At 43.2% G+C, this 25,193-nt stretch overlaps 1 protein-coding gene and 1 long non-coding RNA gene across 3 annotated transcripts in view; one reads left to right on the plus strand and one right to left on the minus strand.

Moving 5' to 3' along the window:
* The window catches only part of JPH1 (junctophilin 1), a 79,026-nt gene extending 54,969 nt beyond the window's left edge, over positions 1-24,057 (plus strand). The window contains exons 3-5 of one of the 2 annotated variants that reach the window (XM_027127888.1): positions 4,122-4,240; positions 14,085-14,725; positions 21,505-24,057. In XM_027127888.1, coding sequence (XP_026983689.1) covers positions 4,122-4,240; positions 14,085-14,725; positions 21,505-21,585 — 841 coding nt within the window. In that variant the 3' untranslated portion in view covers positions 21,586-24,057. Of the gene's footprint in view, positions 1-4,121; positions 4,241-14,084; positions 15,441-21,504 lie in introns of those variants that run through there. The other variant, XM_027127887.1, reaches the window with a different exon arrangement.
* On the minus strand, positions 15,599-24,538 carry LOC113631442 (uncharacterized). The gene is made up of 4 exons (XR_003437323.1): positions 24,205-24,538; positions 23,277-23,405; positions 22,312-22,476; positions 15,599-18,000 (listed from the first exon to the last, which is right to left on the minus strand). It is a non-coding gene; the product is annotated as an uncharacterized LOC113631442 (long non-coding RNA).
* Positions 24,539-25,193: the final 655 nt, after the last annotated feature.

Raw genomic sequence — 25,193 nt, forward strand, 5'->3', positions numbered from 1 at the left:
GGTTCGAGCCCTGGTCCGGGAAGATCCCACATGCCGCGGAGCAACTAAGCCCGTGTGCCACAAGTACAGAGCCTGTGCTCTAGAGCCCACGAGCCATAACTACTGAACCCGCGTGCCACAACTACTGAAGCCCACGCACCTAGAGCCCGTGCTCTGCAATAAGAGAAGTCACTGCCTACGCACCTCAACAAAGAGTAGCCCCCGCTTGCTGCAACTAGAGAAAGCCCACGCACAGCAACGAAGACCCAACGCAGCCAAAAATAAATAAATAAAATAAATTAATTAAAAAAAAAAAAGAAATTCCACATTTACTGTTTCAGCTGTTGCCGAGTGACCTTTGCAGGGCTGATGTCCAGGAGGGGGTCACCTACCTGCTGTACCAGCTTAGCCAGTTGCCCAGGCCTCTCTGTATCTCTTTACCCCAAAATAGTAACTCTCTACAAAATTTTGGTTTATTTGTAATAGGACCCTAAAAGAAAGTCTACCACTGATGCCTAACTGAAAGATGTTGCTTTTCACTTACTTTTTGCTGCCTTTTATGTGAGAAAGTGTAGAAGATGATAATGGTATTTGGAGATTCCTGAGGGTCTGAAGATTTATGGATGTCAGCAGTCTCTGGAACAAATGAAAGGCTTCTTGGGCACACAGGCATGCTCCTTGTTGGCGCGTATGTTTTCCATGTGACCAGCTACATGTAGCAGCCAGGCATCCACTTGGAGTTTTTTCCACCGGTCTCCCCAGAATGACTAGCCCAAACCTCCCTCCCCCTAAGCCATGAACAATGGCACGTCTTACCCGTTGGGTGAGTAACGGGGTCGTGTGTTGCTCCAGAACTGAGCCTGGGATTGGAGCACATGAATAACGTGGACCAGGGTCAAGCCCAGATTTTTCCCTGGGCAAGTTTTAATGGGCTGGCCGCACAACACTTTTTTTTTTTTTTTTTTTTTGCTGTACGCGGGCCTCTCACCGTTGTGGCCTCTCCCGTTGCGGAGCACAGGCTCCGGACGCGCAGGCTCAGCGGCCATGGCTCACAGGCCCAGCTGCTCGGTGGCATGTGGGATCTTCCCGGACCGGGGCACGAACCCGCGTCCCCTGCATCGGCAGGCGGACTCCCAACCGCTGCGCCACCAGGGAAGCCCCGCACAACACTTTTGATGACAGCAAACTCGGATGGCTTCCTGTTCTCTTCTACTTCTTGTTATCAGGTCCAGGGCTACCAAAATCTCCTGAGCAGATACCTAGTTTCAGGCTTGAATGTGGTTTTGACCATCGTGCCAGCCATGCGGGAGCACTGACATGGGGAGGGGTGCTAGATGGAAAAGTCCCCCCTCCTCGTCTGGTCTTACAGGAAAGAACAAGTAAAAAAGTAAAGGGTTAAGGCTTCACTGATGCTGTGCTTCCAAAATATATTTGCAGCAAGGTTCATCTACATTTGTCTGTTCTCCAGTTTAGCGCATTGTCAAAGTGGTGGAAATACTACTGCCATTTTATTCCACTCCGTGGTGGTGGGTTGTGATTGTTTCGGAATAAATGGTGCTTGAGTTTTATAAGTTTATCATCGAAGGGCTATCAGGTTTTATTATAGGGTAGGATAACTGTACTCTTGTGGCTTCATTAATTATGGTACCTAGACATAATTAGGCTCTAGCTAAGAGTAGCAGATAAAATGGAAAATAATTCTGGGAAAAAAAAGAGCTGAGATTCTGAGAAACTGAAAGGACATAAGAGAGGGCATCCTCTGAGTCTCAGCACAACACGTGGGACTAAAGCGTCATCAGTGATGGCTCCCTTGCAGGGGTTACCACAGCCGGGTTTTTTAGGAATATGTTCTTATCCCCTTGATTTTTTTTTTTTTTTTTTTTTTTTTTTTTTTTTTTTTTTTTGCGGTACGCGGGCCTCTCACTGCTGTGGCGTCTCCCGCTGCGGAGCACAGGCTCCAGACGCGCAGGCTCAGCGGCCATGGCTAACAGGCCCAGCCGCTCCGCGGCATGTGGGATCTTCCCGGACCGGGGCACGAACCCGTGTCCCCTGCATCGGCAGGCGGACTCTCAACCACTGCGCCACCAGGGAAGCCCTTATCCCCTTGTTTTTGCCTCTGTACTCCCTGCCTTGTAGACAGAGATCATCTAAAACATCCTCAACATCCTCCAAGATTCGTAAGTGACCATTTTGATGATCAGAATTTGATTCATTCATTTTTAATTAATAGACTTTATTTTTTTAGAGCGGTTTTAAGTTTACAGAAAAATTGAGGAGAAAGTACAGTTTCCATATACATCCTTTGCCCACACCCATTAATCCTTGTTACTAACATCTTGCATTAGTGGGTACATTTGGTACAACTGATGAACCAATGTGGAACGTTAGTATTAACTATAAAGTCCATACTTGACAGTAGGGTTCACTCTTTGTGTTGTACAGTTCAGAGGGTTTTGACAAAAGCATGATGTCATGTATCCCCCAGTAGAGGATTATCCAGCATAGTTTCACTCCCCTAAATATCCCTTTAGATCTACCTGTTCAGCCCTCACCCACTTTCACCTTGAACCCTTGGCAATCACTGGTCTTTTTACTGTCTCTGTGGTTTTGTCAATCCATTTATTTTTAAGTAACTACCCAGCTGTTCCAAAGGACATTCCTTTATTTATAAAGTGGGCCCTCAGTAAATACTGTGTGCCAGGCATTGTTCTGTGCCTTGGGAGTATAGTAGAGAACCAAAAATTAAAAATTAAAAAATGCCCAAAATAAAAAATCTCCCTTACACTTATATTCTAGTACATCAGTCCTCCAGGCTCAGCTGGGTCCTAAGTAGGAGTGAAATAGGATCTCCCCCAGTTAGCCCCACAGTCTCAGGTCAGACCCCTTTTTCCCCGTCTTTTCTGCCTGCGGTCTAGTTCCAGGAATCCCGTCTGCTGGCTTCCTCCAGATGCCACCTGGGTTTTCTCTCCTAAGACCAGCTAGGGCATGATGCCATTTCCCAGCTTCCTCTCCTGCTGTCTCTGAAAGGCCTGCAGGCATACCTCTTTTAGACTCCCCTTAAGCTTTTACCACTAGTTATCTATAGCCCTGCCTAGCGCTAATAAAAGAAAATAGTTCACAAAATTATAAGAAGCAGGTGCCCATGAAAATTGTCTAAATACTAGCTTGGATAAGATCTCCTCCTTTGGAAGAGGATGACCCAAAGTCTCAGCCTCCAAATGTCCTCTTCCTGGGCAGGCAGACATCAGTCCCTCTGCCTTGCCATAAGGAGCCCCATTCTTATCCCTGCTGCCCTCTCCCTAGCCCTTGTCCTCTAGAAAGATAAGCGGCTTCACTGGGTGAGGGCGGGCCGGGGAGAAGGTGGAAGACAGAAGCAGATCCCTTTCCTCTTTCCCGCTCCACCTCTCCGCCTGCTTTCAGTTTCACACAAGAAACATGCTTAAAGAACAACTAAATGGACTCCTTGGAAGCCTCCTGAGCACATTCTTCCCGCAGACCACTGGGCCTGCTCCTGCAGGCTGGGGGGAGCCCATGGTGTGCGTCTGTTCCCAACTACACATTCAGTAGAGTCACGCTGATAGTGTGACTTGGCCACGTTGGGAGCGTGGACACCACGGAAATCAGTCAGTGCTACAAATCCGTTTTACTGTTTTTTCCCCCAGAGAGCTACTTTGCCAGCACACCACTGGGCAGATCTTTCTTAATCAGATCCTTGTATTGATTCTACCATAGACATTAAATCCATGAGCCCTGTATTAATTCACATGCTCTAATTCTACTCTCCATGGTCGGGGGGCGGGGAGGGGGAACACCAACCAAAGTCAACGGGGGATTTCATCCTCTAAGTCTTGAACACCAGGCTTTGCCTTAAGCTGCGCAGAACTTGTTATACTTTCATACAACTGGTTATACTTCCATTAACCTTGAAAGAAAGATGGAGGCAATTCACAGGTGATTTCATCCGCTTGATTTTCATTGAGTCTCACAACAGTATGATGTCTCACAACTTTCTGTTGCAGATGTGGGGCGAGGATCACAGTTAGCATTTCTTTCCAGGCCCTGCCTGCCCCGTAGACCGTTTGCCCGTCCTGTGTGATTAACTAGGTGCCGCCCCTGCTGACGCGCCCTTTGTGCTCCTGTAGGACTGCGCACGCAAGAGCCAAAGCTGACGCCGCCGACCAGGCTGCTCTGGCCGCCCGCCAGGAGTGTGACATCGCGAGAGCTGTGGCCAGAGAGCTGTCACCTGACTTCTACCAGCCAGGTAGGACAGGTGACCTGTGATGGGAGGGGTAGGAGCATTGCCTCTGGTTTCCTTTTTTCCTTCTTTTCCTTTTAATCCAAAGGTCTGTGCCCCATGAATTTCAGCAATACTACAAAACAAGGGGGAGCTTAGAGTAACACGTGCCTGGAGCCCTAAGTGTTAGCGCTGGAGATCTGGCTTCTTCCCCGGTGCCTCTGCCCACCCCCCAGCAACAGACTTTGAGCTGATAGTAGTAAACAAGACAGGAATCTAAAAGAGAAGTGGTTAAGAAATTGTGTTAGTGTGTTGGGGACCATCTCAGGTGCTAAAACAGGTACCTCAAAATCAGAAGCACCTGGAACCGTCACATTAGCAATAAGAGAAGAGCCAGTAAGTACTGCGGCTTTTTTTTTTTTTTAAATACACCTCAAAGGAATTTGGTTAGGACGTAAAGAAATATACCACTTAAAGACAGATGAATCTGCACAGATTAAGAGGAAAAAATCATTCCAGATCATCTGGCTCAGATGTTATAGAATAGCAGTAAACAAATATTTACAGTGGGTTTCAATAGCTACCTCACTTCTTAGTGGTCTCCTAGTAGACTGCTTCCATCCCTTTAATATACTGGTGTTAACAAAATGGCAGTCGCCACCTTTTTATATATGTTTCTCCATTGTTTTAGAAACAGCATCTTCCTGTTGATTTGCAGGATCAACAGATTTCTGGGCAAGAGAGACTAAAAGAAATGTTCTAAGTTTCGAAATTTATATTGTCTTGGTAAAGAGTTTTTTCATATTGGTTTCTGTTAATCAAGCTGGATAAGTAGCACCCTGCACAACACACGTGTCCAATACCTGTTTGGTTCCAGTGAAGGTGACATAATATTGGAACCCACAGGGCATTAGTGTGACTACATGAACAAGGTAAGTCACAGTGAATAGAAGACCAAGTGTCCCTGTATTCTAAAAGCTAGGAACGGGGCTATAATAAAGGATGGGAGAATGAGAAGGAAATGACAGGATTTTTCTTTTTTTTTTTTTTTCTGCAAAGAATGAAGACAGTAAAAGGCCATGTTAACAAGACTCAGTTTTTAGGAGGAGAGCTTAGGGAGGGGCCCAGTCCGGTTGCTGAGTTGATTGTTACCACAGAGCGACTTCTGTACTAGTTCAGCTCCAGGGGAGGTGGCCAGTGATAATGGGTCTCTTTTGTGTGCATCCTTTCTAAACCTCTGGGTGGGATTTAAATCATTGAATAATATGTACGTGTATTTTATTAGGAAAGGGAAATTTTCCATTTTTTGCAGTAGGAATAAACACTCTTCTGGAAACTCACACACGTTAGCAGCTACCTGTCCTAGCGTGTGAGAACTGGGGAGGGGATTCAGCCACCCAGGAGGGATCATCTTTTTCCTTCCCAGCAGTGAAGCTTTTGGGAGCAGCTCAGCAGTCAGGAGACGGTGCGGGTTCACATAGCAGCCCTGGGCTTGAGCTGCTTCGGAAGCAAACAAACTTGCTGTTGTCTGCAGTTGGTCATTTCTTGATTCTGTTGTTAATTCTGTTGGGGAATAGGGTCCCTTGCTATTAGGGACCTTGCTGTAGGGTAGCTTGCTATTAGGTGTTAACAAGAGGTAAATGATACGGGAGGTCATCTCAGTTTTCCAGGCTAAATGGTTTTAAAAGCTTTTTATGATGTGAAAGCATTTGAGGGGGGAAAACATATTGTGGGAAAATGTAATTCCACCCTTTCTTAGCTAAAACAGCTTCATATAAGCAAGCTGTCAGTAATGAATATATCACAGCAGCACGAGATGACAAGGGGTCTGTTTGAGACAGGAGCTAAGGGCAGCGGCTGCAATCCCCTTTGACCCGCAGCCAACACTTCCTTCGACAACTGTATAGAAAGCCTTTTCTGTACTGAGTATTATTGATCTTCTCACGGGAGCATAACTCATGCTTTCCACTCTGCATTTACAGGGTGATCAGATCAGATAGACATTTCTGAAAGGGCTTTCAAGTACTTTCTCTGAGTCAGGCTGCTTGTTTCATTCACATATCACAGATACAAATGTTCCCTTTGTTTGGAATGGATGTGTCTTATATAGAAGTTGTTAACCCTGGGGAAAGAAGGATGTCTGTCATAGCTTATATTTCGAACACTTTCATAGTAAGTTACCTCTTTTCAGGAGCTGGCGGTATTTTCAGATATTTCCCATCTTGGTTCAGTCTTCTACTTTTAGTTCAAAACTGTATTATTCTATAGTTTAGTTTAAAACTACAGAAAAAACGTAGCCATGTAGAATGGCTTTATCACTCAAAGGGCCAAGTCGTAACATATAAGACAAGCGTACCAATGGATGTGTATGAATGTGTATGTCGATGATTGCATAGTACCCAGAAACCTAAATTGCCATGAGTATGAGTGACACAGTGAGTTGTCCCCCAAGAACTTAGAAATGAGGTTGCCCTCCGGGCGTTAAAATGAGCCCATGAGACTGCACAGAAGTGTATAAAGTGATCGTAAGTGACAGCACGGCTGTAGCATAGCAAGATTTCCTTGTAACCTGATTGAGTGTATTGAAACCTCTAAAGACTCGGTCACCCCCCAAAGTAGCATAGAAGAAAGAGTCACAGAGGCAAAACTAGGCAGTGCCCATCCAAATGCTGTCTAGAGGAGAGCAAACCCATGGCCCAAAACCTCGGAGTACCGCAGTTGCATTGGCAAGGACGTTTCTGCGATAGGGAGGGACGCAGGGAACCGTTGCCAGCTGTGTGTGGCTTTCCTGGCGAGATCATCCGAGTGAAGAAATGGGTGCATCAGGTTAGCTCAGCATGATGCCATTAGATGCTTGATTCATCTCATGCCTCCGTCTTGATTCCACATCCACCACTAACCTTCTGATTTTCGTTGAGCTTCTCGTGGAGGTCTGCCAACAGGGAGAGCACGCACTGGTGGTAATCAGTGCGGGTCTCAGGCCTCGGTGACATTTACCTTGCTCATTGTGAACTGATGAATTGGTCTTCTGGTGTCAACCATCAGTCTTGTGAGCTTTGGTGATGTGAGTCTGCCCCAAGGGATGGCTCTACTTCAAAGTGCTGATGAAATCAGGTTTTTAAGCCCGGAAAGCTGAGGTGAGACTTTGGAGGATCACTGAGCAGGTAGTGGGGAGTTGGACATTAGGAAACTCTATGTATGGCTCATTTCCCCACTGTTTCAATTTCCTTTCCATCAAGATGCTTATTTTGTTTTTAATTTCCAGTGATGTTTGTCCGTTGTGGGGGTCACTGGTCATGGGTTAAAAAAGAGAATGTGGCAAATGTATTACGTAGGGCCCTCTTGCCAGGTGGCCTAGGCAGCACCCTCAACGAGCTTTGTCTTTCTGTGTTTAAGCGTGTGTATTAGTCAGCTTGGGCTGCTAAAACAAAATACCATGGACGGGGTGGCTTACACAATAGACATTTATTTTTCATGGTTCTGGAGGCTGGAAGTCCAAGATCAGGGTGCCAGCATGGTTGGGTTCTGGTGATGCCCACCTTCCTGGCTCACAGATGGCCTTTCCCCAGTGCATGCACCTGGAGAGAGAGAACTCTGGTGTCTCTTCCTCTTTTCATAAGAGCATTAAGCCCATCGTGAGAGTCTCACCCTCGTGAACTAATCTAAGCTATCTCCCAAAGGCCACACCTCCAATAACATCACATTGGGGGTTAGGGCTTCAACATATGAATTTGGGAGGGGCAGGGAGACAAACAGGGTGTAACACACACACACACACACACACACACACACACACACACACACACAGTGTGTTGATTACTTAAAGTGAAGTCTTTTAGTATAGATTATTTTGAGACAGTGATAACTAAACTCTGGTATGGATTAGAAGTCTTAAGAATTGTCCGTGCCTATCATTAATATGTAATACTTTTGGTTAAGGAGAAAGAAGCATCCTGGAATAGATGCCTTCTAAACTCACTTTCCAGACCCAAAATTCTGAATAAATTTTTTTCATAGAAAAAGGAAAACTGAATAATCCAAAAAAAAAAGGAAAACTGAATAATCCACTAGTTGACGTGAAATTAATAATTCATGGGTTTGCTGGTTATTCTTACCACTTAGGTGTTCCAGTGTATCCCGTTCCACACACGTGTGTATTGAAAGCCCACCATGTGCAAGGGGCCCTGGGCTGGGTGTCCCACGGCTTGCAGACAACAGGGCTGTGGCTGTGTTCTCAGAAGTTGCGGTATTGTTACCGATGGGACTCTAAAGTCCTGTGGGAATGTAGCATTCTTTCCACATAGAATATAAAAGGGATCCTGCTATCGGTTATATAATTTTTTAAAAATCTTTCAGTCTGGTCTTCTTTTACTGATTGGCAGTCTCCGCAGAAAAATCCTACTATCTATTTAATGACTTCTGATGTTGCTACAAAGCATTTGGCATCAGCACTGCCCTGGTAGACATTTGTTTGGAGGAGTCTCCGTGGTGCTTCCTCTGCCCACAGCCGTTTCCCTGAGGCTCACCTATGAAGAACTAGCTGAACGCCCTGCTGTTTCCATCCGCCGTTCATGCCAGCTGTGACGTGTAACCTTTCTGTGTGTGGGCATGACACGTGCTCAGCGTTGTTGTTTCGTGTTGTGCGGCATGTCAGTGAGCAGGTGACCCGTCTCTGACATCGTCCCAATACTAAATCCCCAGGGGAAAAAAAAAAAACCCTTAGGATTTAGAAATACTGTCTGTAAAAACAGACAAAAATGCTGACTGCAACAGCTATCAACACTTCTCATAATTTCCCTCCTTGGTGATATTGACTAGTCTTTTTAATGAACTGCTGCATCTCATCAACTTTATGCTGCTTGGCATTGCAACACTGACGCACATTACTACACAGACAAGTAGTAGTCACACCGTGTGCCTTCCAAGAAACTTGTCCAGGAAAAACTTTTGCCCTCTGCGTTATACTAAATATCTCGTTTTAAAAGCACTTAATCTTACTCTGTAAAATCTAAGTGTATATCCTCAGGTAGCTGGCCAGTCCCCAGTTGACTACGCCATGCTGGAACCACTTCCAGCTGGATGCAGGTAAGGGAGGCTGGAGTTGGGTCTACCTCTAGTCAACATACTTTTTGCCACACTTTAATTTTTTTAATTAATTTTTTTTTTGAGTCAGAAGTCTTTATTTCAAGGTCTCGCCCAGGTGCTTTTTTTTCATTTTAATTTTTATTTTATATTGGAGTATAGTTGATTAACAATGTTAGTTTCAGGTGTACAGCAGAGTGATTCAGTTATACATATACACGGATCTATTCTTTTTCAGATTCTTTACCCATTTAGGTTATTACAGAATACTGAGCGGAGTTCCTTGTGCTATACAGTAGCTTCTTGTTGGTTATCTATTTTATTTTATTTTAATTTTTATTATTTTTTTATTATTTATCTTTGGCTGCGTTGGGTCTTCGTTGCTGTGCGCAGGCTTTCTCTAGTTGTGGTGAGCGGGGGCTACTCTTCGTTGCGGTGCACAGGCATCTCATTGCAGTGGCTTCTCTTGTTGCGGAGCACAGGCTCTAGGCATGCAGGCTTCAGTAGTTGCAGCACGCGAGCTCAGTAGTTGCAGCACTCGGGTCCTGGAGCACACGGGCTTCAGTAGTTGTGGCGTGTGGGCTCTAGAGCGAAGGCTCAGTAGTAGAGCGCATGGGCTTAGTTGCTCTGCATCATGTGGGATCTTCCTGGACCAGGGATTGAACCCATGTCCCCTGCATTGGCAGGTGGATTCTTGACCACTGCACCACCACGGAAGTCCCTGGTTTTCTGTTTTAAATGTAGCAGTGTTTACATGTCAATCCCAAATTTGCCATGCTTTTAAATGCCAATACTGGGTACATGAGAGTTACCTGGAGCATTTGTTAAACATCAAGATTTCTAGGCTTCGATTCGTACTTATTAAATTCTCTGGGAATCGCACCCCAGGTACCTCTGATGGGCAGCAAATGTGGACTGACTGCTTTGGAGTGCCTTTATTCCCTTATCCAGCCAATTTTTAACGCATAATAAAGCTGGGGGGGATTTTTTCATCTGAAAGGTGGTGCTGGTAAATTCTTTGAGTTCAACAGGTTTTGAATATCATCAGAAGCCCTGTAAATAAAACTGAATTGAATACGCCTGAAAACCATGTCTTAGGAGATAGGGCACAAGAAATGCCTTTCCTAAGACATTTAAGACAGGAAAACTGTGCAAAGGAGCAATGCATGAGATTTCTAAAGATCTAAAGGAGTGGTTAGACCGGTATTTGAGAGTTCATAAACATAATAAATACATTCAATGGAATCCAAAATAAAGCTTCGTAAGTCGGTTACTACAAAATCCTCCAGTGGCCAAATCATTCTCTGCTTGGCCTATTAATGATAGCATAAATTAAGAGGTAGGCAGAGTTCTACTTACTCTTTACAAAGAGTGTTTGAAACTGTGCTTTGTCTTCAGGTATTTGTAAGCCTTTGTTCTTTTTCCAGATAACTAAAGCATATCACTTTTTAAAAAATTATTTTTCTTGGACCCGCTCTTACTGAATTGCCTGAGTTTCCTCCCAGATAAACGATCTCTTGCCGCTGTTAGCGTTTCAGCAGAGTCTCATCCCTTGCTGGCAGCTGGTGCTTGCTGGGATCTGTCAGAGCAGCTCCCATTTCAGCTTCTCGTCTGCTTTCTGCAGTAAACGCAGGTGAGACCAGTGGTTACCCAGATAAATCCTGAACTTGTAAGCGTCACTGTTAGGGTCTCACCTTTTCAAAATGGAGCACATAGGCTTTGTGACAGCTTTATTTCTCGTGGTTCAGTGACTGTCTTCTCCTTCCAACGTCAAGAGTGCATAACTAGTCATGTTTGCCAGAGATTATTTTTTCCCGTTCTTTTCTGTTGTGTGTATTTAAACATTAGCTTTTAATATGACTTAATCTCAAGAGAGAAGGATTTGCAAAATTAACTTTTGCACTGACCCCTTAGACTGAAGACATTAAAAGTACTTCGTAATTTGTGTTTCAGAGTTAGGCGGCTTAAATGAAACATAATTGGCTCCAAGAGTCTTGACTATTAATTACCTTTGCACGGAACACTTACTACCATGCCTAGATGGGTATTTCAGTAATGCTCTAAAGTTGGATAACAGAGAAGCACAAATGAAACCAAGTTCTGATGAAATCTGGGGTAGAGGGGTGGGAGGAAAATATGTAAACGGTACACTGCAGAGGTGCAGAGGAGGGGCTTCTCCATGAAAGGCCAGTATAAATGTTCTTCATGGGTTTTTGAAAGTAGGGGCAAGCCTGTTGATGAAGAATGTCGCTTTCTGGTGCTGCCGATGCTTCTTCCTCTTGGTAGTATGTCCCAGTCACAACACCAAGGAAGAATCCAGAAACAAAGACAGCACCTTTTGAATAATTGCAGTTGCCTCTTTTTCTTCACTCAAGTGAGATACATCTCTGCCAAGAATTCATACTGCCGTTTTTAATGGAGGATGTAAAAGAAAATTGCCGCTTTTTTTAAAGGGGGTACTTAACCAAGTTTAGAAAAGGAAATCGCAGTTGTTGGCGGTGTTGACCTGTTTGGGAAATTTGAACCCTGTTTGGCTTTGTCTTCTGGAGGATGGAATATGAGATAATGCTCTTATGCTTTTGGCCCTGAGTACAAGCTATAAATGTGGGTCCTTGGGGATTCTCGTTTCTGGGCTTAGTGTATTCCATGTTGCATTATATTTTAAGGATACACAGGAGCTGTGTGACTTTGAGTTTTTCAGCTGCTACAGCTGTTTCCATATCAGTAAAATCGGAATATCGCCTGCTTCCTAAGATTTCGGTGAGGCTTTACATTTTGGAAAGTGCCTTGTATAATAAACGGCAGTCTCACAACATGGGAGGAGCAATTAGGAGGAGCAATTACAAGTCGGTAGTATGTAATTTTTTTATTTACCTTTTTGAAATTTTTTATTTTTACACAATTTTCTTTTTTTTTTTTTTTGCGGTACGCGAGCCTCTCACTGCTGTGGCCTCTCCCGTTGCGGAGCACAGGCTCCGGACGCGCAGGCTCAGCGGCCGTGGCTCACGGGCCCAGCCGCTTTGCGGCATGTGGGATCTTCCCGGACCGGGGCACGAACCCGCGTCCCCTGCATCGGCAGGCGGACTCTCAACCACTGTGCCACCAGGGAAGCCCTATTTTTACACAATTTTTAAAGGTTATTTTCTATTTACAGTTATTACAAGATATTGGCTATACCCCCCTTGTTGTACAATACATCCTTAAGCCTATCCTACACCCAGTAGTTCTTCTATTCCCCCACCTTATAGTGCCCCTCCCTCCCTCCCCACCGGTACCCAGTAGTTTGTTCTCTGTGTATCTGTGAGTCTGCTGCTTTTCTGTTATATTTCCTAGTTGGTTGTATCTTTTAGAGTCCGTAAGTGACACCATACAGTATTTGTTTTTCTCTGACTTATTTCACTTAGCATAATGCCCTCCAAGTCCGTCCATGTTGCTGCACATGGGAAACTTTCGTTCTCTTTTATGTCTGAGTAGTATTCCGCGTGTGTGTATATAAAACCTCTTCTTTATCCATTCATCTGTTGGTGGAGGCAGTATGTACTTTTAACAATTTTAAGGATAATTGTTCTTCAGCCCCTCTGGGCTGAGAGGTGGGAGTAGAGACAGGAAGGGAAGCGAACAGATGCAGTGCTCTGGAGTTGACAAGAGCTGGTCAGCTCCTGTAAGCAAGTTGGTGGGTGATTTCTTCCTTGGGTACTCCAGAGATGACATTGTCAGCTCCTGCCCCTTTGCAGAGAAGAGGGCCAGCTGGACTTGCTGTGATGAAAAATGGCTGATGGGTGAAGTGGTGGCCAAAGGATGCACAGGACCCGGTTACTGGGGAGGGGCTGAGGGGCAAAGTGCCTAGAAAGAAGGGCACTGCCTTGGAGCATGTCTCTGAGGGCCCCAGAAAGGCCCTTCTCTGGACCACTGGCCTCCTTAAATAAGCGCTCACTGCCAGTACCATCTTGTGATGCACATTTTCCTTACATCCCCACTCCCCCCAACATCTACCCATAAAATAACAATGGCACCAGGGTCCCTTTTTTTAAGTGAAATTTTCTTCTATTTATGAAAATAACATATGATTGTTACACAATTCTAAAGTACTCAGAAAAAGAAAAAAAAAATCCTGAGACTACAGAGCCAAAGACAACTGCCTTGTCTTGACTTTGATGCCTGCAGAAACGCTGCTGATGCAAACCCAGGCTGTGAAGGGACTCCGAGTAAGTCATCTTATAAAGTGTAACCTAAAGCTCAGAAGTTGTTCCTAACTAGGCAGTTTAAATGCTCCTTTGATGAAGGGTCATTAAAACTATGTTATCTGCATGTTCTCCACCGACAGTATAGATACTTTATTAAACATTAATATACTTAAGTGTTCTATTACATATTAAACATACGAGTCAGTTTATTTCTGTATATGAGTGTATACTCTGTATTTTAGTTATACCATGTAAATTGGAACGTTCAGATTAATTATGGTGCTGTCTCCAGTGCTCTGTCCATATGAATTCTGCCTCTGTATTCTACCAGCAGCAAAAAGCAGGACTGTTTAACTTTTGTGGCTATCACAATAGTGTACATAATGGTATATATTAACTTAAAAACTTTTAATCAGTAAATAATCTTTTCTCCCAGGGAATGAAACGTCCTTATGCTTAGTCAAAGCCTCATAAATATGTTTAAAACAAAAAGAGAAAAGGCTAAGCTGATTTAGCAAAATAATATATGAGTAGCCATGAGGAACAAGCCTTTATGCCTTATTATTTTTTATCACCTTCCCTCGTGTTGTCCCCTTTCTCCCCAGGTCCAGATTATGTCAAACAGAGATTTCAGGAAGGTGTAGATGCTAAAGAAAATCCAGAAGAAAAGGTCCCGGAAAAGCCACCTACACCAAAGGAATCTCCTCATTTTTATCGCAAAGGCACGACACCCCCAGCGTCTCCCGAGGCAAGTCCCAAACAAGGCGGCTCTCCCTCCCCAAAGCCCGTGAAGAAGCAGAATCCCAGCTCAGGGGCCAGACTCAACCAAGACAAAAGGAGTGCAGCCGAGGAACAGGTGACGGCCACCGTCAATAAGCCCTTGACCTCCAAGGCTCCCACGAAGGAGGTGGGAGCGGCTGTGCCCCACTCCAGGTACTCTGGCCGTCACCACGTCCCTAACCCCAGTAACGGGGAGCTGCACTCTCAGTATCACGGCTACTACGTGAAACTGAACGCCCCCCAGTACCCCCCGGAGGACGTGGAAGAAGAGGAAGGGCCAAGCCAGTCTTCCTCGGCGCTGGTGCACAAGCCATCGCCCAACAGGTGGAGTCCCCCTAAATCTGTGACAAAACCAGTTGCCAAAGAAAGCAAAGCTGAGCCAAAAGCTAAGAAGTCTGAACTTGCTATACCAAAGAACCCAGCAAGCAACGATTCGTGCCCTGCTTTGGAAAAAGAAGCCAATTCGGTAAGTCGTGCGAGACGTGTTTTTCTCTCACTTCTGCTCCTTTTGGTTCCTTCGGGTGGCAGCGTGGGGCATCTGCGCCTTGATGATGACGATTTGCACCGACGCTTAGCAAAAGTCCCTGGGAGCACCGGGCTGTGTAGAGTAGAGCCTAGCCCTGGTAGCTTGAGCCAGAGTGGGTTCTCGGGCAGAAATTCCTCTGTGCTCACTCGGCCAACCCTCAGGCTTCATGCAGGTAGGCTGACGTGACTAGCTTGTTGCAGCTCCACTTTTACAAGCCTTTACCAGCACTTCTTGGTGAGCTTCATGGTAGCTGTTGAATTCCCTGGCGGTCCAGTGGTTAGGACTCTGCACTTTTGTTCCCGGTGGATTTAAGGTTCTTTCTTCGTTGTGAAAGAATTCGGAGACAAAGTGATAGATTTATTTAGAGAAAAACACACTCCACAGACAGAGTGTGGGCCATCTTGGAAGGCAAGAGGCTTCGAAATATGGGGTGGTTCATTTTTATGGGCTGGTAATTTCATAGGCTAATGAGTGGATTATTCCAACTTTGGGGGAAGGGCCGGGGATTTCCAGGAATTGGGTCATCGCCCACTTTTTGACCTTTTATGGTTGGCCTCGGAACTGTCGTGGTGCTGGTGGATGTGTCATTTAGCATAAGGTGATACATTACAATGAGCATGTAATGAGGCTTAAGGTCTTCTGGAAGTCAAATCTTCTGCCATCTTGGACCTAGTTGGTTCTAACCAGTCTTTGTCATGTACTATGGCTATATCATTCTTTTAAAGGTTGTGCCCTGCCCCCTTCTGTCCTGCTTCACTTTCATTGCCGAGGGCCGGGGTTTGATCCCTGGTCAGGGAACTAAGATCCCACAAGCTGTGAGGCACCACCAAAAAAAAAAAGGACTACATGGTAGCTGTCTTATTAGCTCTGGCTGCTATAACAAAACTACCCTAGACTGGGTGGTCTAAACAGCAAACATTTATTTCTCACAGTTCTGAAGGCTCAGGAGTCCCAAGATCAAGGCACCAGCAGATTCAGTGTCTGGTGAGAAGCCACTTACTTACTTCCTGGTCGATAGAACACAGGCCGTCTTTCTCCCTGTGTCCTCACGGGACTGAGAGGAAACAAGCTCTCTGGCGTCTCTTCTTGGAAGGGCACTAATCCCATCCTGAGGGCTCCACCCTCATGAGCTGATTCTCTCCCAAAGGTTCCACCTCCAAATACCATCACATTGGGGGTTAGGGCTTCAGTGGATGAATTTGGGGGCAGGGGATAGATCCAAATATGCAGTCCATAACAATAGCTAATTCTGAGGGCTGGGAAGGAATCACGGCCCACCTGCCCCCTGCGCCTGTGCTCTAACCAGGAGGAGGGCTCCACTGCCATTTGCTAAGTCCTTAACCTGCCTTTTGACTCTGCACCCACAATGGTCAGCATCTTTAGACAAAAGAACATCTTTTCTAGCTATTATGAATTATTCTCATAAATAGTGTGGATTTTATTTAATGGCCAGGCTTTGCAGCTAGAACTTTTTCTTTCCCATATGAGAAGTGAAATTTTTCAACTGTTTAAGAAAATCACTTTGGTCTTCTAACTCCTCCGAGTGTCAGTTCTCCTAAAATTTCAGTTTTCTGGTAGATGCTAGTTTTATTATGAGTCTGGAGCATTTAAGGTTTTTGTTATTACATCCTCATTCCATGAGATTTGTTAATGATAAAAGGAATTAGTATTTTATCAAATTCTGTAGCATTTATAAAATCTGAAGCTAAGTAATTTTTGATAAAAAGCTGACTGATCTGTTGACCTAGTCATATGCCTTTGGAAAAGACTGTAATTTAGGGAGGAAGCCATAGCTGACCCAGTATTTACTAGTAATTTCAGAAACATTTGCATAAAGGTGTGGATTAATATTTTGGCCAACAATACATCCATCAGTTTCTTACCTTTAAGAAAAAATTCTTACTGTTCTATCTACTCATAGGGTTAGACATTGAAATTCATTTTTTAATTAACTTATATTTGAAATTTCTTAGGTTTATTTTGCTAATATCCATCAACACAGGTTCCCACCTTTTTAAAATTCTCACCATTTTAATTATCTAAATATGAATAAATCAGGTTAACTTTCTGAGAGTCAACCTCCATATAGATAAATGGTTTTCAAAACAATAACTTTGAGACTGTTCAGTGAGCATTCATCTTTTAAAATATTTTAACACTGGTATGTCAGTATCCTGATATTATAACTGTCTGTGCTAATATCATCACTACTGAATTTGTTAAATGTGATAACTCACTTCTTATTTGGCTTTCAGCATTTATAGCCATAGGTTAGTAAAGCCTCACCTACGTATTAGTATTGGTTTGCCTGATTTACAAAGGGGAGATTCAGGCAATGCAAGGCTATTATCGTTTATACCTTTGGGTACCCAGTAGTGGGGTTCAGTTGATTTCCAGAACTCCCCAAGGGGAAGCGTGTGCCCCAGTGTTCCTCATATTAGATGAGTTACCTAGTAGTCTTTCTGTAAAACGTTACTAATAGGTATATTTGGTAAATTCACAGCCTTCTTGTTTAGAAACAGCATCTGTCTTAACGAATGTGCAGAACAGTCAGATTCTGGGAGTTGGCCAAGCATCCTGCAGCTCTGCAGGCCGGTCTCTAGGGTTCCCCTAAACACCCTCTAGGGTTCCCCTAAACACCCCAAGAGAGAAGGGAGGCCAGCAGCTCTGCACCTCTGCCGGGAGCTGGAAGGCAGGACTGAGTTGGCACCTTCGTGCGGAGAGTTTCACAATTAACCTCCTCTTCCTCAATAACATAAAGCCGCCTCTCGCACCCCTTATAACTGTTTTCTTCACAGAGAGTTAGGAAGTGACAAAATCATCCTAAAGGTAGGCCGTGAATGGCCTTTAAAACAGAAGAGCACTGCATACAATTTCGAGGTAAAAAGACACTGTGTAAGTTAGAAGTTTACAAATAACAACGTGGAAATTCATGGCAGAGTTCACACTAAAGCAGACATCTGAGGGGAAGCAGACTGAATCCATCTTTGTGAGAGATCCACCTTGAGTCGGCGTCACCACGTGTAGGGTGGCTGACCAAACAATCTGCACGATTTTAGCCAGCCAGCTTACTGAGACAGTGTAGGCTAGTGGCTAGCGGTATGGCCTCTGGCGCCAGACTTCACAGGTTCACATCCCAGCTGTGTTACTTACCAGCTCGATGACCTTAGGCAAGTTTCTTGACTGCTCTGTGACTTGATTTTTTTCATCTGTACCTGTATCAAGGGTTGTGGTAAAGATTAAATGAGTTGATACTTTATAAAGTTCTCAGCACAGGGCCTAGCACAAAGTAAGTATTCAAAGAGCATTGACTGTTACTGAGTTTGCCTTAACACTAGTTGGAGCATAAATAGTTCATAAATATTCCAGTAGGTTTTGACCCACCCTCAGGATCACCCTAGATACTGATCTCCTAGAAATCCAGAGACTCTTCTGGGACACAGGCTGACACTTAGGGGAAGGGAAGCCCTGGCAAGGATCACTCTGCAACGTCCCTTCAGTCTGTGACTCCTGTGGACTCAATTCTATGGGATGCCAGAATTTTCTGTAGGATTTTTGTGGTGTGGCAGCTTGGCTAGGAGGCAGTAGAGGTATCTTTAGAACCTTATCGTCAAATAGACTAGTGAGGAGTCTTCTCTTTAGGAATCTCAACTCCTGAAAACTACCTGCACTTCTCTCCTAGCAATTACACCGATCAGCCTCAGAGTTTGAGATTTACCCGACCTTTCTTCTGAAAACCTAAGGCATCCCTATCCCTCTTAGATCAGGTTTGAAACACACACACACATTCCATAAATACATATAATTAAACTTTGCTTTTTCCATGTTTTTGGAGAAGTTTGAGGTTTAACATAAACTATATACTAACTCTTCAGAAAATTCTTCACAATTTTAAATGAGCAATAGTATCTTGAAGAAAAAAATTTTGAGTTAGAACGTCTTTCCATATTTTGGCTTCCTGCACTTTATTTGCTAACTGCCTGAAAGTTTCTTCCAAACAAGACTCGCACTTTGCCCTGCCACAGCTTCTTTTATTACACCTGTCCCAGTCCGTCTTGAAAATCAAGACTGATTTTTTTTTTTCATTTTGCTATTTTAAGCTACAACTGGCCACCACAGTCATATTTATGAGACTTCACCTTAAAGCTTTCCACCCTGTACCCAGCCCAGGTATCTGAAGAGCACAGAGGTCACTGACGTCTTGGTGTCTGCCTATTAAACATAGCATCCCAGAACTTATTTTTTACCTGGTTGCTGTTTGAGTCTTTTATTGCTGGTTTACCCTCATCTTCACTGAGTCATCTTTAAAAATAGCTTTATATAATGGAGCTATACTAGTAGGAGAAATATACATGTATTTGTATAGTAGAATATATATATGAGAAATACATGTTCAATAGTGTTAGGTTAAATATATACACACACACAAGCCCAAAATACTAACCAATTCAAAAAGGTTAGAAATTCATAGAACCTTATAAGGATTTATGAAATGGGAGTTAAAGGTCCAGGCACACCTTAAGTCTTTGAAAGTAGCTTTACTTGAAGGTACTCTATTATTCCGCTTTCCTAGCGTCCGTGTAAGTCACTGAACTCCACGTTGTATTGCTCTGACCCTGTTACTTTTCCTCATCTTCTTTCATATCACTGTCTTTAGGAATTATGAAAAGAAATCCACTAACCCAAAAGAGTTGAGACGATCCCAAAATTCTTAACACATTCATGGCAAGATCTAATCAGTTTGTGTAGTAACAGCATTTCCTTAATCTCCATGCTGAGTAATGATGTTGAAAGATCATCTCAATTATTTTCTGAGTTATAAGCGTTTCCTGCATCATTGATATGTTCTAAGTTAACCATGATTGAGGAGTTACATAGGTTGAGAACACAACTCTACTAAAAGAACCATTGGTCATTATCAAGATCTGATGTTTTTCTGATACTACAGTATCATAGGATGTAGATGAAAATGCCATTTTAAAGAAGTTGATGGGAAATTATTTTTAAACTAAGGCCTGTGGGTTTAATAGAGATAAAAAGAACATGTAGCTCTGAAGTGAACAGACTAAAGTTTAATCACAGTTCTAATTTGTTCAAACTGGCTTGAGTAACCTTGGGCAAGACATTTACCCTCTCGGAGCTTTGTAAAATGGAACTAGTAGTCACCGTGAAGAATTAAGTGTTTGTTTTCCTCCCATTTACTTGGGGTTTAGGAACTAGGCTTTTTCTTCTTCCTAACAGTCCCTACTTCAAGGGCACCCATTTTTATTCCTCCTCTCTCTCACCCTGATTTTATTAATCACCCTGTTCCTCATTTAATACAGTGAATATATCAGTTCAACCACCACCTCCACAGCACTTGGAAAAGTACCAAAAGATTGGTTTTCATTAAATATTGGTTGCCTGGATGAGTTGGGCAGCCCTTATGTGTGGGTATAGAGTGGTAAACAAGGCAGTGCCCCTGTGGAACTCAGTCTAGGGGGAAGGATGACAGTTAACAAGAAACGACAGTAAAGTGTGAAGCATTAGGGTAAAGAACAGGGTACTCTGACCTCTACCAAGGAGGTTGTGACCTCATCCAGAAAGGAGATGTCCTTGGAGGATATGAGACTCAAGCCCTAGGTCCTGCGAGATAAGCACCGGACCAGTGGCAGTTCCGGTCTCCCTTGCTCACTTAGCCACCCCCTCCCCGCAAAAAAGATCACATCAATACGACATTTGAGGACTCTGACCCAGTTTCACTGTAGTCTCATTGGATAGTCAAATATAGTACAACTGTTTCCTCATCTGTAGAATGAGAATAAAACTACCTACCCAACCTCTCTTATATGGCAAGTTTTAGAACACTTTTTAGAACACTTTTAATGCTACTTAAGAATTAGACACTATTTTAATAGTAAATACCAAGATCGCATCTTTGTAATAAAGATGGCCAAGCACAGGCAGATCTAAAAAGATGGGTCATATAAGGTTTCTTTTTTTTTTTTTTTTTTTTAAAAAAAGTAAATTTTGGGTACCTTGGGCTATGTGGTATTTATTTATAGCAGTATTTGGCAAAATAGGACTCTGATTTGTTAAAATGTAACCTGATTTCTGAAACGTTGTGGCTTTAAGCAGAGGAATTAAAAATTAGAGCTGCACAGTAACTTCTGAGAGGGCTCAATTTCCCACTTGCAGCTTTCACCTTAAGGAAGGGATAGTATCCAAAAAGAAACCCAGGAAAAGCAAGAGTCAAAGAACCTCATTTTGAGCTTTTCCTAAACGTTTCCAGAGCAGCCTCATTGTCTGCGGATTTCACTCTCCCCTTCTAACTGCCTTTACGAGGAAATGATTCTTCTTTATCCGACGACTTACATACACCTTAACAAAAATGCGTATCTAATTCCCATCAGTTTTTAAACCCTTTATGGTGAGCTGTGTCTCACCCAGAGTGTTGCCCAGTGTTTCGAGGTGAAGTCGATGACTTTTTAAAAGTCGTTTTTTAGTTTTAATCAAGACTGGATTCATCTTTAAGTGAAAGTTGAGAGACGGCTCCATTTAAATACAGCCTAGCTATTTTTAGTTTATACCTTTTGGAACTGCCGTCATTCTTCATACCTTATTTACTGCAACTGTGTTGGGTCTTTTTAAATATTTTTGGTAATTGGTTTTGTGAGCTAATTTATCTACTGCCGTTAACATGGAAAAGTGACACTTGTTTTGTTCTGTTTCGTCTCCAGGGCCCTAATTCAATCATGATTGTCCTCGTCATGCTGTTGAATATCGGGTTGGCCATTCTTTTTGTTCACTTTCTAACTTGATTGGAATTAGGAAAAGGTAAGAACAGCCTTCATTTCTCTATAAAATCACAATATGTAACATTTTTTCCCCATATTCAATTTTTTTTTTTTTTTAACAACTACGTATTGTCCTTCACTTTAATTGTGGCTGTGCCTGAATGCGATTCAACATAGTTACTCAATGATGTAACTGTTTTGACCCTTCAGTGAAGTCATGACAACTAGTGGTGTTAGCCCACAGTTCTCTGCGGTGGTGTCATCAGCCCTTTAAATGGCACACCGCAGTCAGACTCAGACACAGGGAAGGAGGCTTGGAATTAGGATGGGATCACCAGAGAGAGAGATGAAACTGGGGAAATTCAGCCGGAGGACCCGTTCGGTCCCCCTGGGAATGCTTTGGGGTCCTCTGGGAGCTGAAGCAAGCAGCCATGTTGGAGAGCAAAACTTAATAATCATTCTTTTTTAAAATCTGCTGAAGCAGCCCCATCCGGCGAAGTTCCTGGCATTGGCTACTCCATCTGTCCTAGCAGAGTGTGACTAAACTGGAAATGTATGGAGCTGCATTTTTTTTTTTTTTTGATGGAAGTCAACAGCTGCCTTACTATTTTACCATCTGACGATTCTAGTAGGGAGCTGGGGAAACAAACGACTGCCCGAGGAATGCGGTCGGAGGATTGTGTTGCTGTGGCCGTGGTTCCAGCATTCACTCCTGTCTCATTAGAAGAAGTAGGTAGCCGCATCACTCACCAGTCTTATGCCATGACCTGCTGCTTTCTCATCTCCTGGAACGTCCCGGGAGAGAAGGTTTCGTTGGCTTGTGCACGATGATGTTCATTTCTGCTGTTTATTTAAATCCGATGTATAGTCATCTTCAACATGCGGTCCCGGCTGGCTGAAGCACATGTGTCGCATCTCAAGGAAAAGAAACAACAGAATGCTAGAGAAAATGTGTTTATTTTGATAGCAATACATCATTCTTCGTGTCGTTTAGTCTTCCTAAACCTGTAAAAGGCTATTTAAAAGTTAGCAATTTGAAAGGCATTACACCTACCTAAAAATAATTTAACTTTAAACATTTTTAACACTACTGAGATGAATTATTTACGCACTTAGGAGGTGCTAAATTTTAAAAGCTGAAACACGAGAGAATTCTAAGAAGTAGAGTCAAAATGTTGCATGGATTGCAGTAATCGGTGTTTAAAGGATTCAGTTTCATTGCTGACGTACTTTGCCAACCAAATAAAATCTTGTCAGTAGCTATGTTAATTCCCATGAAAGTTAAGCAAGATGCTATTAATAACTGCTCTTTTTTTTTTCTCCCCCAAACTTAAATTTTTGTTGAATACGTTCAGGTAGAGCATAAAGCTTTGTTAAAATCAGTGCTTCTCAGTTTTACGCCTTTCATGTTTTTCAAAGTCCTTTTGTAATTGTATTTCACATTTTAAAGGCTTAGACAATTTTTAAGTATCTGTCTTTTGCAGTCCTTTGTTATTCTGACATAATCTGATTTTTTTGCTGTTTTATAATTTATTCTTTATTACTCAGAAGCATGCTTATTTAGAGAAACTACGTGGTCTTTATAAAAATACTTATTTAAAAAGAAAATCAGGGGAGGTAAGTTATCTGTCCAATCTTGGTAAGACGTTACTGAGGAGAGGGAGCTCTTCCTAAACATTTTCACGATCTGCATGGTTTAATCAGATTCTTTTTACCTTATCTGCTACTGTTCCGACGCAGAAGAGACAATTCCCGTATTAGCACAGGTGTGGACTGAATGCTTTGTCACCTGCAGGGCAGTAATGCAGTGGTGTTTTTTGCAGAAGTACAATATGTTGAGAATCCTGGGTGTGACCAATATGGAATAAAGAAGAAAGCAGAAAGAGAGCAAATGAAAATTACAACTTGTATATTTATTTATTTTTTACATTTTGCTTTGACTTTTAAATTTAGGAAGTATACGTTTTTCCCCAAGAAACGTTTCAGTTCCTGTGTCAGTCTCAATATTCTCACTGCTCCTTCCTCACCCCATCGCTCTTGATGCTGGGAAAGCTGATTTTTTTAAAAAATTAAATAAAATATTTAATCTTAAGTGTTTATTTCGAATGTGTAATGCTTTGGAAAATAATGGGTAACAGATAATAAAGGATATGTTATAAAGTGAGCATGTTGGTTCCATTTATAAATGTATGTATGATTTATAAGCTTTTTTAAAAACAAAGCTCAAATTGTTGGTATTTTTCTAAAATGTGCACAGCTGTATTTTACATGAAAGGCTCTTTCTAATGGGTTGTTATACTGTACTCTACATTTTGGACAGCACATGAAGTCTGCCAATGTACTTAATAAAACATGACTTTGTTTATTTAAAGTTTCTTGCTGTGAAAAAGAACTCCCTACCTGCGAGTTCCGTTATTTATAATCCTTGAAACCAAAATGTATAATGTACAGTTTTCACAACTGTATCTGCTCTAATAAAAAAAAAACGTTGGTTATTAATAAAGTTGCAGGTGTGTTTCCTTTAGGAGTAAATTGCTGTCTTGAGTTATGTGGAATTTTTGGCTGGTGATGGTGGTGAAAGAAAGATCTGCTGAGAAATTAATAATAGAAATGGCGGGGGGGCGCAGTGCTCAAAGAACCCACCTGGCAGAAGGTCTTACGCTGCACCATTAAGTTTTTTCTTCGTCTCTTTCATCTTAGGCCTTTGGAATCATTTTGCAAAGTAAGATTCATCGCTCTGCTTTACTGCCTTCGTTAATTGTGTTAGTGCCTTATCCCGGGTTTTGAGTCTGCTCCTGTTTTTAAGGAAAACTTAAAGATGAAGTAAGTCTCTCCTGCGTGGGCACTTTTCAGTTACAGTTTTCTGACCATTGTGGCCCAAAGAAATTACTATGTTGCTCTGGCCTCTGCTGCTTAGGTCCAAAGTGCAGCTGAATAAACTTGCTGCCACTAGAACCTGCAGCCTTTGAAGCCATCCTCGGTGCTGGCCTCGGCTGGCTCCACGCATCAGCAGGCAGCCTGTGAAGTATAATAAACGGACCTTCTCCAGAACAGCTTCCCACGGAGCTGCCACAGCGCTTTTAAATTCCCAAGTTAGCCACTCCTGTTGAGGGCTGAGGTATCGAAGACCCCCACGTAAGCAATGCCCAGTTATCGCCTCTAGGTGTTAACGGATTTATCAACTCACGTGATTCATCTCCTAGCAAATCCTAAGGGAACAGAACACAGGACAGACTACTTTGGAGCAGGCGGGAGAAGCACAGGGTGCTAGAAAGATTATCAACTCCAGATTCGTGTCCAAACCACGTGTTTCGGTGGCTGGAGCCAAAGCTAGGGTGAAGACCGTGTGGTTGGGAGATCTGGAAAATACTCTGCGTGCCCTTTTCGTACAATAGCTATTCCAAGAGTCGTGGTGAGCAGCTCCCTAGGCTCAACCTGTGCACTCGCAGCCCTCCCCCAGGCTTTGCAAAGCGGTGTAGGCTCCTCTCTACAACTTCATAGGCAGCTGTGGACGTGGCGTCTTCTGCCAGGACAGTGTAAGGATCCATCAGGCCGTGTTCGATGATCCCAGGTGTATCAATTATCTATGTCCAGCATGTCCTTCTTACCCCCAAAGTACCAGAAAGGACTTA

This window comes from Aethalodelphis obliquidens, unplaced genomic scaffold, assembly GCF_003676395.1.
Source record: "Aethalodelphis obliquidens isolate GAN/ISIS:26980383/991018 unplaced genomic scaffold, ASM367639v1 scaffold33, whole genome shotgun sequence".
Lineage (NCBI taxonomy): Eukaryota > Metazoa > Chordata > Mammalia > Artiodactyla > Delphinidae > Aethalodelphis > Aethalodelphis obliquidens.